Source organism: Arachis hypogaea, chromosome 10, assembly GCF_003086295.3.
Source record: "Arachis hypogaea cultivar Tifrunner chromosome 10, arahy.Tifrunner.gnm2.J5K5, whole genome shotgun sequence".
In the NCBI taxonomy this organism is placed as follows: domain Eukaryota; kingdom Viridiplantae; phylum Streptophyta; class Magnoliopsida; order Fabales; family Fabaceae; genus Arachis; species Arachis hypogaea.
The window spans coordinates 1,209,303-1,225,835 of NC_092045.1; the positions used below are offsets into that span (position 1 = coordinate 1,209,303).

The 16,533-nt window shown below is 31.6% G+C and overlaps 3 protein-coding genes across 16 annotated transcripts; 1 reads left to right on the top strand and 2 right to left on the bottom strand.

Moving 5' to 3' along the window:
* Positions 1 to 1,057: 1,057 nt before the first annotated feature.
* Positions 1,058 to 7,170, bottom strand: LOC112714428 (PTI1-like tyrosine-protein kinase 1). Of its 14 annotated transcripts, none has more exons than XR_011866381.1 (8): positions 6,434 to 6,981; positions 5,828 to 6,322; positions 5,393 to 5,480; positions 3,219 to 3,281; positions 3,048 to 3,119; positions 2,633 to 2,754; positions 1,882 to 2,275; positions 1,058 to 1,728 (listed from the first exon to the last, which is right to left on the bottom strand). XR_011866381.1 is itself a non-coding variant. In XM_072204376.1 (8 exons), the coding sequence occupies exons 5-8, from the start codon at positions 3,070 to 3,072 to the stop codon at positions 1,664 to 1,666; spliced, it is 396 nt and encodes a 131-aa protein (XP_072060477.1). In that variant the 5' UTR covers positions 3,073 to 3,152; positions 3,219 to 3,281; positions 5,393 to 5,480; positions 6,252 to 6,322; positions 6,434 to 6,981; the 3' UTR covers positions 1,058 to 1,663. The 14 variants fall into 14 exon arrangements, 5 of the variants coding, with proteins under 5 accessions (XP_072060477.1, XP_072060475.1, XP_072060478.1 ...); XR_011866380.1 differs by having other exon boundaries at positions 3,048 to 3,152; XM_072204376.1 differs by having other exon boundaries at positions 2,092 to 2,275; positions 3,048 to 3,152; positions 6,252 to 6,322.
* A 3,015-nt stretch (positions 7,171 to 10,185) lies between these two features.
* LOC112714430 (uncharacterized) lies at positions 10,186 to 11,423 on the top strand. Its single transcript, XM_025766020.3, has one exon. It carries the CDS (start codon positions 10,609 to 10,611, stop codon positions 11,383 to 11,385), a length of 777 nt encoding a protein of 258 aa, XP_025621805.1. The 5' UTR covers positions 10,186 to 10,608; the 3' UTR covers positions 11,386 to 11,423.
* Positions 11,424 to 12,332: 909 nt separating this feature from the next.
* On the bottom strand, positions 12,333 to 14,634 carry LOC112714432 (pentatricopeptide repeat-containing protein At3g62470, mitochondrial). The gene has a single exon (XM_025766021.2). It carries the CDS (start codon positions 14,486 to 14,488, stop codon positions 12,581 to 12,583), a length of 1,908 nt encoding a protein of 635 aa, XP_025621806.1. The 5' UTR covers positions 14,489 to 14,634; the 3' UTR covers positions 12,333 to 12,580.
* Positions 14,635 to 16,533: the final 1,899 nt, after the last annotated feature.

Here is a 16,533-nt window from a genome sequence, read left to right on the forward strand (position 1 = left end):
AAAATAATTCAGTAATATGACTTTCAGATATGCAAAACGTGGTATAGAGAAAATAGTAAGTTATGTAGAGGAAGGATAAATTAGTGTATAAACTAATGAAAAATAATTCAGTAATATGACTTTCAGATATGCAAAACGTGGTATAGAGAAAATAGTAAGTTTTGAGGGTTGGGAAGTTCATACGGCAATAGGTATTTTTAAGTGTATAAATAGGTTGTATTACATGATATGTTGATTTAATTACACTAACACATTTGTTAGTGCTTAGTAAAATAAATTACAGCCGCATGAGAAGAGAAATTGGAGATACAAGCATAGTAGCTTATGATACATTAATAACATCTTTGGTGAGATTGGGAACAATTATTCATATCTTCTTTTTAGATTTAATAAAATAGATATTTTTTTATTATGTATTTTTTATTTCTCTCATTAAGTCATTATGAATCACTTTTTTGTTATCATAGAAAGAACTTACTCATAATTATGATTTAACTTCAAAATCATCAATTATTTATCTCATTTTTTTTATAATGAGTTCTTTTCTATTAAAATAAAAAAACAAAATGTATAATATATATTTCACAATTATAAAGACAAAATGTATAATGAGCTCTTTTTTTTTTTTTTTTATACTACTACTACTACAAGCTTATACCTAGAATACTCTAAAACTGAAGTTAAGTTCTTTAAGAATCCTTGGTTCAGAGGAGGTGGTTGTTCCCTTGGCAAAAGAGCATAACGAAAAAAAATTGCAGCAAACTGAACTGTTGTAAACCACTACACTATTTAAAATTGTAAACTACTAAACAATTATAATTAGCGGTTACTTTCTGTAGGAATCTTCTATGATACAAAATATGGGAGAATGGATGATGCATATAAGGCGTTTGATGAAAATTGTCAACGAAAAACTTGCGGCTTATACCATTATGATTACTTCCTATGCTTATAGTGCAGATTCTTGCCCCTATGGTATATTCATGCTCTTATTTTGGAAACAGTTAAATTGCTTCCACCGAGATTATTAACAATTTAATTCATTATCTGGAAGCTATTTGATTTCCAATAAAGGAACATCCTTCAACAATTTCAGTTGTGTGCAGAAATGAAGCAGCATGATTCCGTTGAAGTTCACAACAATTTAGCAATGGATAATTCAGTGAATATGCTAAAGAAAACCATGGTCATGAATGAATCAAATGTGTTAGGAATTTATGATACCCACTGAAAGTTCTAGATCATGAAGAATGAGAAGAATACATGCTTAGTTCCTGAATCACCTCTACCATGTTTGGCCTTTGCTCAGAAAGCTCATGAATGCACATCACTGCAATCTTTGAAAGAATTGCTGCTTCTAGTTTCGAATATTTTTCCTTTAGATTTGTGTCCACAAAATCATCAAATCTCAAAAACTCAACTGCCATTCTGATTGAACCCCCTACTGTTGTCTTTCCAGACAGGACTTAAAGAACAATGACACCGAATGCATAAACGTCGCTCTTCTCGGTGATGCGTCCAGTGGTAATGTATTCAGGAGCTAGGTATCCCATGGCAGCACCAACTTTCGGTGCCGAGTAAACAATGTCGTCTGCTAGAAGCTTGGGGAACCCAGCATCCATGATCAATGGGTTAAACTGATTATCAAGAAGAACTTTTTCAACTAAAATATTTTGGTGAACACCATTGTAGGTTTGCTTGCTTCATTACTGTGCAGATATCCAAGACCTGGTTAAAAAGGATTAGCAAATACTCAATATCAACCAGATAGATACTTACGTTCATTCTGCATAATGATTATAGCTTAATCTTTACTATAGGTTCATAATAGTCATCTTAATTCATGTAACCGATGCTAAATACTAAATAGTTGAAAAATACCTTGTTGTAAGAAAGAGGCAAATTTTCTGATCTACAATGAGTTTCTTAGAAAATATTGGGTGTCGAAAAAGAACTACCCTTTTGCATTGCCCTTGATGATGGAAACCCTATTAGAAGACTCGAGCACATTTTCACTTCCATCTTCCATATCAAGATAACAAAATCATAGACATTCACCGGTTACAAAATCATAGACAAGGTAACATTCACCTCTACTACTTGAGTAACAAAAACCTCTCATCTTTATAATGTTTTCATGTCTCAGTGAGGTTAGCAGGCTCAATCCCTTCAAGAATTCAATTTCCTCAGGTATGCAGCATGTCACATTAATACTTCTGATGACCACAGAAGAACCATCTCTGAGAACTCGTTTGTAGACGGCAGAGAATTTGCTCTAACCCAATAAAAATAGAAGCAAGTGAGAAAGTATCCGTATGAAGCTGAACAAGCTTATGCAAACACATTACAAAATAAAAATTAATCAATCAAGTCTAACAATCCTATAAACAACAAGATTTAACTTCTAATTGATAAAGAAAGACCAAATCTGCATGATGTATCTCTCGGACTCATGTCTCACATAATTAAAATTGCTTTAGTGACTTACCGCAATTTCTTTTCGAAAAAGCAAAAAAGCAGGGCAGAGGGATAAAATAAAATAAGAACTGTGGTGCGAAGACAGCAGAAAAACCTCCAAATTCACAAGAATTGCCATAGAAAAAGCATTAAAACAAATAAAGTAAAATGAAACCTGAGTAGTTCGCAGGGGCAGAGACGAAACGCAACAACGCAGAGGACCGAAAAGTGTGGTGTGGCGGCAGTAGAAATGGTGGTGGCAGTGCTGAGTGAAGGCAGCAATAGCGACAGTGGTAGCTGCAGAGATGGGAGAAAACATGAGCATTATTGAAAAAACCCTAGCAGAGATATCTCTCATCTCTGAAACTATGGTTACAAGAAAAGGGAAAAAGTGTGAAAAGCAAAACTAGAGGGGCAAAATTTTAATTATTAATTTTTTTAAAAAATAAGAAAACGGGGTTCAATTTGTAAATAATTTTAGATAGGTTAATGGTATTTCCACATCAAAGTGGGAGTAAGGAATCCATGGCCAACATTAATTCATGAAATATAAAATTATACACAAACTAAACAAAAAACATCCCGAATACCATATCTTCCAAATGATGTCTCCATTCTAATTACACTAATGATGGACGCACTAATTGCTGCGGAAAACTTCTCTATAATCAAGAATAGAGCTTCAGAGTGTATTCCTAAAAATACAAAAACTAAATGTAAGAAGAAGAAACAAAAAGAAAGAACAAACTTGTAATATTTACCTAAAGCTCGTTGGAAGCATCATGTGGACTTTAATCTACCTGTTTTTTAGCCTCCAATGTTCTCTAGATAAAAAAAGCGCATACCTTAAGAAGCCATTGGATTTATCAACTAAGGATCATCCTCTGCATCTAGCAACTAAACCATGAAACCAACAAAAGAATATTTTTTTATGGAATTTATAATTTGCTTTAGTCACTTAAACAATGTTTTCAGAGCCCGTATCTCAAAATCATAACACAATGAACGTGTAGGGAACATTTTCATCAAACGTGTTGTGCGAGATGAGGTTCGTGACCAATTAAGCCTCATCCTGACAAAGCCGGGTCATTAATCACATATTAGTCATTCGACACCAATCAAAACAAAAATAAATAAACAAACTGATTTTTAAGTTCAAAAATGTAAAAAAAAAAAAAACTTGAATGCGGCCATGAGAATTGAAAATTGCATCAGTTACAATGGCAATTAGCAATGTTCAATTTAGATGGGTACGGGACCTTAGGTGAATAACATAATTTAACTATTTTAAACTCTATATCACCTCATTTACCTTATTATCAGTCTAGACAGATGATATATGTAAGTAATTTAAAGTAAGATTACAATTCTCTTTTATGTATAAAACAAATATTATAAAAGAATAGATGCACCAAAGACAAAGCTGCATCAAAATTTTCTTGTTTTGATATTGTGACAACTCAGTTCTTGCTTAAAATAGAATGAATTGTAAAATAGAAATTTTGGTTATTAATTACACTTGGAGTATGATTGAAGGGGAAAAAATGCCTTGATATATCTCTCATATCTTCGGTCAACACACCTTAGAATTTCACAAATGAACTACTATAAATAAGAAATCAGATGAAATCAGTAACTTTGATGCACACAATCAGAAACAGAAAGCATCATTAAGGGCAGATGTGGCATAATAAACACGAATTTAAAGAAGGAATAATGATTTTTTTAATCGTGTATATGAAATCCAAAATGAAATGAAATAAATATCTGGGTATCATAGTCAAAAAACATGCCACCAATTCAAGCAATCACACTATCAAAGAGACAGAATAATTAAAGTACTTACCTAATGATGCATAAATGCAAATTCAATAGATTATGCATCTTAAATAGAAAATGTATATATCAAATGAAATCTAAAAAATAGCAAAGGTCTTGAAATTACTTCAAGATCAGACTCTTGTATTTCAAAATATTGCATGAATTCTTCCCAGTAGGAACAGAAAATGCAGCAAGAATTTTTTATTTGACAAATGAACCAATCAAAGATGCACCTAGTAGGAAGAAAAGGTTAAAAACAATCAATGCCATCATCTTAACTTCAACTAATGAAAAATAAACAATGAAATAAAATAGTAACCACATCGTGGGATTTCAAGTTCTTTGAGTTCATCAATTGTTGCAATAACATCATCAGTTACAAATTCTTCTTCCATATTTACTGTTGTTTTTTCTTAATTTAAATGAATTAGATCCTTGATAAAAAATTATCAGTATTATCTCTTTTTATCTGGCATTTTTATTCTCTATTTTCGCTCATTTTTTGTTATGTATTTTATTGTAAGATAAAAAAAATTAGTATTTTCTAATATTTTTGAATATACAATCATTTTGGATAAAATTCCATTTTAAAAAGATACCTATCTTAAAGAAAATTGTAATACACAGACATGATAACAAACTTTATTGACCTTTTTTTTTTTGTCAATTGTCTCTATCTCTGCTAGTATCCTCTACCTCGTCAATATAGAAATGTGTAATGAAGGATATTTACAATCAAGATATTAAAGGAATATATAATGAATTTGCCACTCATAAGAAAGGCTATAGTTATAGTGTCCAAATTTATTGCCAAATCAAGATATGTTTTGCCTTTGCTAATCTTATCCCAAATTTTAGTGCCATTTGAGAAATAAAAAGTAGAAGTCAACTAAAACCAAAATTAATCTCAAACCAAAAGTTTCAAATAACTTTGAAAACCCAGAGGCTGCAATAGACGCTCACTTTCACTCAATTTACTGCCAACTTTGTACATAGATTATCCTCCAACTTGAATCTTTAGAAGCCAAAACACAAATAAATAACCAAATATATAAATAAAGGACAATTATAGATTTGATGAAAGAGATTTATTAGAATGGATGAAGTTAGTTACCATGTTCCCACCTATCCTCCTAAATATAGAGGTTTGAAGAGTTAACGATCTCTTGCAATGAACAAAATTAATTAAATAAATAAAGGACCTGAAAACAGAGCATGCACAATATCAGTTAAAACAAAGTCACCAAAATAATAGAATTTAAATAAATAGATAACTTGATGAAACGATGAGAACTTTTTATATCTGATAATGGAATGTATTACAGAGCAATAAAAAGCATATGAAATTCAAGTATGTGAAGTAGTAATTAGCTCAGCCAAACTAATTAGAAATTGAATTGGTGTTTGTCAAAACACTATAGGGGTGATTCTAAATAGATACCTATTTGATTCACAATTTTCATTGGAAACATATCTTTATCAAACATGAATGACTTGAAACAAACAAATGAATAATAGGTATGATAGGAAATAAAAAAAGAATGCACACAATCTCAAACTGCTGTGACGTATTGCCTGAAAAATCCTGCAAGTGTTTGAAGAGATGTTCTATACCTTGTTCCTCCTAAGGGAAGATAAGGAAAATGGTCAAGAACAAAAAAAAAAAAAAAAAGAGGCAGAGATATTAATAAAATGATACACATTATCTGCTTTCTCAAGCTCTTTCAATTTTTCCTGCATAGTTTAAGAAAACACAGGAAACGAATTTAAAAGAAAAATGGATAGCAATAAGCTTGGCAAGAAACTTTGACGGATAACAGACAATTCAGAATTTGCAAAGAAGTTTGCTTGCAACAAAATTAGAGTCCACTTTATTAGTAAGTAAATCAAAATTATAAGAAAGAAAGAAAGAACCCGAAGGAATTTGATGTCATGATCGAGGCGCTTGAGTTATGCAAGAATCCTATGCTTACCCGTGAATTATAGAACCATTACCGACAACACTTTAAGTTGCAACTCGTTTGAATATGTCTGAAACCCTAAACTGCAAAAAAAAAAAAATGAATACTTGAAAAAGTCAGCAAAAGAAAAGAACACAAAGTATTGAAACCTGAAGCCAAATAGTGTTAATCCCACTTTGGAATAAATAACTAACAGTAGAAACAGTATGCATTTGCAGGAAGAAGAAGTATGCAAGGATCTTTTCCAGCTTTCAAGCGCATGACGTGTAGCAGATTCCAACACTTCTCCAATCTCTGTTTATTGCTGCGGTGGCACGTTGTTCCCCATCGTGCTTCCTCCATCTCTGGGTCTCCCTACTTCTCTGTACTTCCGAAATCTCCTTTCCCATTTAGTCTGACTTTTAAGATAAACTTCAAATCTTCAGCTACAATCTCGACCCTACTGGTTGCTTGTGCTATAGTCTCTGCTGCTAAAACTTCTTCTTTATCTGGGTTCACTCAGTTCTTTCTCCTTCGACACAAGGCTTTTCCTTGCTGCCACATTTGCAACTTCCAGCTCTATTCTGATGAACGGGACTGCCCAGCCGATCTTGGTGACTTGAAACACAATTTCCAGTTGGTGACATGAAGAGAAAAATGAGAAGGAAGAGGAGGATCAGAGGATGTGGGGGTGGCGGGGGTGGTGAGATGAAGAAAAAAATTAAGTTTCTTTTCTTTTGTTGCTTTTTAATTTTCAATCACCAAAAATCAAAGGGAAGAGAACAATTTGATTTTGAGGGAACACTGTTCTTTGCTGCAACGTGTCGTCACCACCGATGATGCTAAATTGGGGGGAATACTGTTCTGTGCCTCGTGTACTGAACTGCTTAACTTTTATATTTTAAATAGATTTGTTTTATTTGTAGGTATACTGGTGAGGCAATTCTGGTTTGGATATCTCCCAGGAATCAACAGTACAACCTAAAGGAACTGCATGGTAAGATTATTGAAGGATATCTCGAAAAAAAATAATTTAATTATTAAATTTTTTGAAAAATATTTTAATAAAATATAATTTAATTAATAAAAAATATAATTTATAAAAGAGTATTTTTATAAAAATTAATTTATTTTTTTTAAATGAATAAAATTAACATTAGTTAACACAATAAATTTAAAATGAATTAAAGAGAGAATTTTTTACAAATTATAACAAAAAAAAATATACATTTTATAAATAAATGAAATAAAGAGTGTCATTTAAAATTTCTCAAAAAAAAAGTATAATTTTCTCTTATATTAAATAAATAGTTAATAAAAGAAACCAACATGAATCACATATATATGTATTTCAAATAGGTGCTATAATCCATTCTCCCCCTCTCATAGTTTTTTGGATGATAGGCTTCCATTTAGACTTGGTTTGTAAAATTTAGGTTTGGTAAAATTAAATTAAAAATAATTTTTAATAAGTACAAACACTACAATTATATTTGGTAAAATAATTTTTAAAATTTAAAAAAATTATAATAAATATGTTTATAACGAAAAATAATTTCTTTTACAAATTCTTTCAAATTTTATATAATATTTTAAAATAAAATAATTTTAAAATAAAAAATTATTTTATATATCGACTCACCAAAAAATGGGACACATATTTCAAATAAATTACTCTTATGATTATATATCTATATTTATATATGTATATACACGTTATTATAATTTTGACTAATGTTCATGCAAGAAAAAATTTATGATTGTTTTTCATAAACTAAGTCAACCTCTTCACATTTCAAAGAATAAATAAAAAACAAACAAATATCATAGATTTACTGAAAAAATACAAAAACAACGCACAAAAAAAATAATATAAATAGATAGAAGTTCATACCTAATATGTGATAGAGATGTATTTGTGTTGAAATATGTGAAGATTAGGTTAAAAAATAAAAAATATATGAAGACTCAATTAGAATTTATGAAGGTTAGAGTGAGAAGTTAAAAATATATGAGAATTTGTATGCATTATATTGCATGTCCATAAAACTAGAATCATCATCATATGATGATTGATGAGGACAAGTGAGATTATTATTTGCCCTGCAATTCATACTATTACAATGAATCATTGATGCAATGCTACAAAACTATAATGTTACGACTTATCATAATAAAGGTCACAATGTCACAACGTGAACCATGTGCAGTTGCTCTCAACCACTTGTTTCCGCTAGCTAGGTCCCACTCTACCTCAGCTCCTTCCATATTGTGCAGCTTCCAAAGCTTCATACGTAAGACAAACAAAAATGTTATGCAAATAACTCATTTTGATAACTACATTAATAACTACACCAAAATAGGAAAGCTGAGCATTTTGAGTTAGTTATGTAAGTCTCATGCTAAACAATCAATGTCAATGTTGAGCATACATAAGCAAATGATCGATCTGCACATAAGAACAAAGGTGAAAAAGCATTTGTGTGAGTTCAAAACAAAAAGAATGAAACAAACGTATTTGAGATGCACGTGCAGAATGATTGAAGCTGCCAGTCCCTGCAAATTAGCTAATTTAACAGAACATTTTATTTTTAGTATTAGAGATATAATTATTCATATTATTTTTTTTTATCGATTTAAGCTTTTGAAATGAAGTCTCATAATACAGTGTCAGATTTTTGATAAATCCTAAAAGTAGAAAAATAATATAAGACAAATAAGATACCAAAAATCAGGTAAACAGAGAAGAAGCTCTTGCTTCAGAGGAGCTTAATGATATAAACATTCACGTTATCTCCTTCTATTAGCTTAAATTTTTGAAATAAATGATTTTATGACAACTAAAAAAAGTGTGTTGCTCTTAATTGTTTGAATGATGTAATTATATTGCGTTATATGAAAGTTGTGCTTTCATTATTCATTCACAAATAATCATTATTAATCACCTATAGCTTAATTCAACGGCAATGATGTTTCCATTTTTTTTTTTCTCTCTAACATCAATGTGTTATTACGCAATTAAGGCAATCCGAAATTGTGGTTTGCGATGCCGAGGGAGGACCAAATTCAGTTGGCCAACTCTTTAAACCTCTTCATTTATTCTATACGGTAAATTATATAGTAAAGATATAAGTTTACAGATATTTTTTTTAATAGAATAAAAAAGAAATTAATAAAGATAGAACTCACATTTTAAATAACAATAAAATAATAAAAAATAATTATAAAAAAAATTTATATTCTTTCTCTATACCACTTCAATCTGTATAGTAGAGTGTCTCATTCTATAATTCATTAAACTCCAACTAATTTGATTTATGCTGATCAGTTATTATTGTTAGAAAATTTTATTTTCTTAACGTGTTTTGTGGGATATATATAAAAGTATAATCATATTAGCTATTTTATATATATATAATGGTTTTACTAATAGTTTTTTTTTTTCTTGAAAGGTCTCACTAATGGTTTAAATAATAAAAAGATTACTTATCAGTTTGGGCTGAAAATAAAATCAATATTGTTCTATTTTTACATGGGTCTTTAGGATTTAATTAGAACCAATAATCAAGTATAAATAAAGGTCAAGTTAACCAATTTAGGTTGGTCCAGTGATTAAAAGATTAGTAAATTTTGGTTGAGGAGGATCAAATAACTACACATTGAGATTAGAAACAACAATATAACTCTCATATACTTGCAAAAGAAAAAGTGAAACTCAGCCTTGAAAATGTAGCTTTCATTAAGAAAGTTTTATACCTGTTAATCTAGCAAAAATGTGCAGCACTGCAATAAAGTATAATCAGAAGTTGCAGCTATTGCCGACCACAGTAAACACAGATGCTTTTAATTTATTTAGTGTAGTTTGGAAGCAAGTAAGGAAGCAATAGTTGCTCTGGCAACTGGTTCCCACATGAAAACTTTGATGAAAACACCAAACCAACCAGAAAGAGATGTGACCATATAATGTCAACATCTAAGAGAACACAAAATGGATTTCCAATAGTGCTTTGATACAAACTATTCTCCAACCTATACATAGGTGATGAATTGTATGTATGCTTAAGTTATTTAAGCATTGGTAATCAATCAGGTTCCTATAATTCTTTTATATTTTTCAGTTCATAGATCTGTGTTTATTAGTAGACACAGACACTCCCTTTGGTTTTGCCTCAACTTTTGTATTTTCTTGGAGAACAGAAACAGTACACCCTATATAATGATAATTTGTTTGAACTATTCTTGTAATTTCAAGGTGCAAGAAGGGCAATATAGTCATAAAGAATAATATAATATATCTTGTATTATCTACCATGCTTTGACAAATCTACTTCTGCTAATACAGTTCCAAAACCACTTTAAGCTTATTTTTCCAAAGCATTTCTTTGTGTTAATGGAAGCAGAGACAGTGTTGAAGCTCTTTGATTCTTGCTGGTTTGGGATTCAAGACATGAAGGAACAAGAACCTTGTTCATCAAGTTCTCATAAAAACACAAATCATCAAACCAAAGAAGGAATATCAGAATCAGAAGAACCGATGCTTTTGCGCAGCCAAACCATTCATACAAGGTCTATGAGCGACCAATTGGGCAACATGACATGCTCCATGCATGATGATTCTAGTTCCCCAGAGCTTGACATGTTGCCATCAAAGCTTCAAACCATTCTTTCAGGAAAAGATATCATGGACACTGAACAAGGTGAAAGGAAAGCACAGGTGCAAGTGCAACTTGAAGGGTTTCCTAATAAGAAGAAGAACAACAACAACACAAGCAGAGGAAGGAAGAAGAAGAGAAGGGGAAGCAAGAGTTTATCAGACCTTGAATTTGAGGAGCTTAAAGGGTTTATGGATCTTGGCTTTGTTTTCTCAGAGGAAGACAAAGATTCAAGCTTGGCTTCAATCCTTCCTGGTTTGCAAAGGTTAGGGAAGAAGAGTGTCAGGAATGAGGAAGATGAGGAAGATGATGATGATGATGATGATGATGAGGAGGAGGAGAATTGTGATAAGGCTGCAGTTCCAAGACCTTACCTTTCAGAAGCATGGAAGGTACATAAGAAAAAGAAAGAGAACCCTTTGAAGAATTGGAAGGTTCCTGCTTTGAACAATGAAAATGACATTAAAGATAGCCTCAAGTTATGGGCTCACACTGTTGCTTCCAATGTCAGATGATAATGAATAAAATAAACTTCATGGTTCAACTTCAAGTATTTTCTGTCTCACATATTTCAGATTATAACTTTGAAAATTTTGTTCAATATTTTTGGTTAATGCAGCTTCCCTTCCTATTTCATTCACTTCCTACTTCTCTATTTTGTTGAACTCCTCTACTTCTGAAATTTGCCGAGTTCCACACTTCACAAACTTGGAAATATAGACAAAAAGACTAGGTCATGGTCATGGGGCAATTTCTGTAGGAATAGAACCAATGGCAGGCCTGAATATTGTACTGTTTGAAATAAGGATAACTTAAAAGGACTTCAGGCTACATAGCTTTCAGCTTTGTTTACTTTTTTGCTTGCTAAGGTGAAGGACTTACAGTTACATTACAGTGATAGATATTTAATTTAACAGCCTGTGTTCTAAGGTAAAAGTAATATGTTACCATGCTATGTGAAGAAGACTAAAGAAGCAGAAATGATTTTATTGTTATACCATGTAAAACATTGTGGTAAAACAATACTTAGCATGAATCATTACAAGAATACAAGCTGATTGGCAGAACTATATTGGGCAAAGAGGATTGTCAATCTTATAGCAGAAGTTAAATGCTTATGGGTCAGTAGTTTCTATGTAACCAAAGAATATGGACAATGACAATTATTATGTAAAGCATTTGATTAATACTCAAAGACAGTATACAAACTGTTTCAGATTATCACTATAAGTTTTGTCCAATATTATCGTCTTATCAAGAAAATTACCAATAATGGAAAACATACCTTTCATTTTCATTGTATACATCCAATACATCCCTTTTTTAACATCTCTAAATTTTCTTCCGTCTTTATTGATATTTTATTTGAATGGAGTGACATGAAGGAATGTAAATATTTTACACGCTCATGCTACACTCCACAGCTACTAAAAATTCCTAAATCACCCATGTTCAATTGGTCTTTTTCTTTTAATGAACAATCTATTAATATATGAATAACTGTTTTTCATTCAAAGTGGTACATGACATCATACAATATTAGCTTATAATTTTCAAACAACATTAATATCAATATACAAATAGTGAAATACAAAATACAAAACCAGAAGACATAAACTAGAAGCCAAACTAGATGACTGGTAGTCAATAAAATTTAGTTAAAACATTCTAGTACCAACAGGTTCCACCCACGTTTGACATGCTGAGTGTTTATATGAACCGCCCACCTGAATATGTAGGCTCTCTTCTCTTGGCACTTTTCCTCATCATCTCAGCCCAACTGGCAATAACATCGGAGACCTCAAATTTACCGGCAATTTTCAACTTTTCAGCTAACTCCTCAAGTACGCTAAGATTCCCAGCTTTAGAAAAATCAGCAGCAAACTTGTTATAATCAAGTTGAGGAGCTTTCATCCCCTTCCCTATCATTTCCTCTATATATCTACATGCCTCGCCTGACCTGCCCTGTCTTATAAGGCCTCCGATGAATACAGTGTAGGAATTATCATCAGGACAACACCCCATATGATGCATCTCATTCCATACAGCATGTCCCATTTCATAGTTCTTTGTCACAAAATAAGACTTCATTATCATGTTGTAAGTGTGAATGGTAGGCTTGATGCCACTTTGAGTCATCTTCTTGTATATTCGCATTGCATCATCCGGCATATGCTGGCTTGTCATCACTTTTATCAAAGCATTGTAGGTTTTCCCATCCGGTGGACAACCTCTCTCCTTCATTGTCTTCAGTAGATCAGATATCAAATCCATTTTCCTCTGCCTCCCAAATCCAGTGATCAAACACGTGTAAAGCGCAGTGTCCGGTTGACACCCACGATCTATCATTTCATCAAAATACTCTTCAGCATCTCCCATCATTTTTTGCTTGCAGAATTCCTGAATCATAATTGTATAGCTCCTAACATTGGGAGATGGACCTTTGGCCTTCATGATTTCAAATAACTTGATGGCATCAGATTTCTTCTTACACCTTAGCAACCCTTCAAGCATAATATTATGTGCAACAATATCTGGCTTAAATCCCTTATCAATCATCTCATTCCACACCCTCCCTGCCTCCAGCAAGTTCTTTAACCTGCACCAACCATTAAGAAGTACGGTGTAAGTTTGCAAATCATGCATAAATCTACCCTTTAGTTTTTCAAAAACTGCTTGAGCTTCTTTACCAAGCTTTGCCCTGCCAAGGCTATCAAGCAACAAATTAATAGTATCAGCATCCACTTTAAACTTGTACTTCTTCATCAGATCAAAGACCCCAACAGCTTTTCTCCTCTCCTTTGAGGCAGCAAAGGATTTGATAGCAATGGAGAAAGTCTCCATTGTCAAAAGGCCCTTCTCCCCCATTTCCTCAAGCATTGCCACCATCGTCTCAAATTGTCTGGTCTTCCCAAGAATATGCATCATGGAGTTATAAGTTCTGGAATCATGGGCGAATCCAGGCCTTCCCCCGGCCCAACAAAAGAACCGAAATGCCGGCTTCCTTGCATGCTTGAACCGCTGTAGCACATCCATAACCAAATCATGTGACAACTTAACCCCACATTCATCAAGAACAGCCTCCATGTTCCTATCCAATGCAAACAATTCATCAATCACCTTGCATACTCTATCAACCTCATCTGGATCAGCACATGACTCAGCATTAAAATCCCTACCATCATCATCATCATCTTCATCATTATCAATGCCAGATTCAACCCCAAAAACAGCATCACCATTACCAAGAGTAGCAAAACCGATAGAATTATTGATAAACGGAAACTTTAATAAGAAATTAAGATGGGAATTCAGCAGTTCTTTTTGTGGAGCAAGAAGTGAAGAGGGGTGTGGCAAAAGAAGTGGAATTTGAGAACGAGAATGATAGAGAGTGCAATTAAGAGGATAATGAAGCAAACGAGACAAGGGCAGAGAGCTACCACAAGGAAAGCGCACTTGCTCTCTTCTTTGGGATCCAATTGGTCGTCCCTGATGGAAAGAGCGTAGCTTGGTGGCGGAGATGGCATGGAAGGGGCCATTGGGGTGCCCACGACAGAACGAATTTAAAAATTGAAACTTTGAGGTGGTGGATGTTCTATTGCAGAGGGAGGTAGTCATTGAAGTGCCATTTACAGTGAAGAAAGCAACGAAAGAAGAAGGAGGAGTTGGGTGTGGAAGTGTGGCAATGAAGCAAGCGGCAAGTGGGGTAGCTCGGTAGCTGAAACTCTTTCCAATTTTCAGCACCGAGATTGATGGGTTAACGGTTGAATGGTTGATGAACCCTCTTTTTTTGTTTAAATTGTTTGGGCCAATGAAATACAAAAATCATTATTCAATGTTATGCAGTACTGGGCTTTGGGCCCAATTTCGTGACATGCAAAATATTTGTCAAAACATTGTAGGGTGCAAATAAAAAAAAAAAGATAGATAGGATGGACCATGAGCCTGAAAAGAATTATAATACGTGACTTTTAATACTATTATTTCAGTATTTCTCTTCTGAACAATCTTTTTGATCGGAGCAATCATCTAAATACTTTAATAAGAAACATTCATAAGTAGAGATCTAAAAATTGGGAGTTATTTTTTGTATATATTTATAGAGAAAGTAACAAATGTGCAGATTATGCAAAAAAGTTTATAACTAGAATCTGATTTTTATTTTTGGGATATTTTTCCTAGAGATATAGTTAGCATCTTAGCTTATCATGAATAAAGGGTTACATTACTTCAAATAATTGTTGGGTATGTGATATATGAATGTGTAGTGTCCGGGTTTATGTGATGGAGGATCAATATCCTCTAAAATGAAAAAGTTGTTGATAGAGTGGTAAAGTGATGAGTTGATCATTTTTAAGTCTTAAATTAAGATAGAGGGACAGACATTTCATAGAAGTTATAAAATTAATGGTGATTAATTTTTTATTTTATTATTTTATCAATTTTCTTACTTTACAAGATTCAAATTCTTTAATGTAATACTTAAAATTGAGAACTCTTCAATCTACCTAATAAAAAAAATTATATATTTATATAGAAAATTAATATTTTTTTATATTTTATTTTATGTGCACATGTTTTATATGCCTTGTTTTTTATAGTACAAAAAATAAATATTTTTATCTTTTTTATTTTTTTATCTTATTTTTAATTCTAAAAAATTGGAAATACATAAAATAAGTGCACACACAAAATATTTAGGTCATTTTTTTTTTACAATATTTATTATTTTAAAAGAATAATTGTATTTTTTATTTAAACCTTAAATCATTCAAAAGTAACATTATTTCAAATGGCTACAACTTATAATTTATTATTTGTCACACACTTCACATGAATTACATATTGACATGAAAAAATCTTTATATAAATTTAACAATTAAAAATTATTAAATAATTTAACACATTTGACTATTATAATTATGCGTATCATATATTTACGTCAAAAATATCTCAATAACCACCTATGACAAAATCACTTTTATCAAGTCACCATATTTATTTGTTTTAAGATAAATGCAATAAGTTAAAGTTGCATGTCTTCGAAACCAACTCCTCTATTCATGAACTTAGTGAGACAGAAAGGATCATTGTTTGTTGCCGAGCTGCCATAATTAGGTGAAAATTGATTAATATCATATATTGATACGGACACCAGACACGACAGACACGCAAATTTTAATATTATACAAAAACATGCATACATATAAAATATAAAATATTTTTTTAGATAAATTATAATAATATTTTAATATTTTATTGATATTAAAATATAAATTAATTTTTTTAATATTTTATTTTAATTATATCAAATATGTAAAATATTTTTTGTTTTAATAAATAATGATATATATTATATCTAAATTTATTTTAAAAATATATGTTAAAAATAAGACTGAACACGCTAATACGTGATGGTATTTAGATATATCCAGATGTATTTTTTTATTAAGATATAGTTGGACACAATAAATACGTGTATCGAATGAATATCAATAAATGTCGTATTCGACAGACACAGCAATTTAACGAAATATTCGTGCTTCATATATCATATGAAAATTTTAAAGTGTATTACTGATTCTTGGCTCCAGCTATTAACGGTAAGATATCTTTTATACATGTGCAACATTGGATTTCCATGTTCCATTTTATTTAGATGT

Coding starts and splice junctions, on each gene's coding strand:
- LOC112714428 (XM_072204375.1), bottom strand. CDS start 3,072: ATGGAGACATCATTTGGAAGATATG. Junction 2,755..3,047: donor GACATCATTTGGAAGATATG/GTATTCGGGATG, acceptor CCATCTCTGCAG/CTACCACTGTCGCTATTGCT. Junction 1,729..2,091: donor TTGTTACTCAAGTAGTAGAG/GTGAATGTTACC, acceptor CTTTTTAACCAG/GTCTTGGATATCTGCACAGT.
- LOC112714430 (XM_025766020.3), top strand. CDS start 10,609: ATGGAAGCAGAGACAGTGTTGAAGCTCTTTGATTCTTGCTGGTTTGGG.
- LOC112714432 (XM_025766021.2), bottom strand. CDS start 14,488: ATGACTACCTCCCTCTGCAATAGAACATCCACCACCTCAAAGTTTCAA.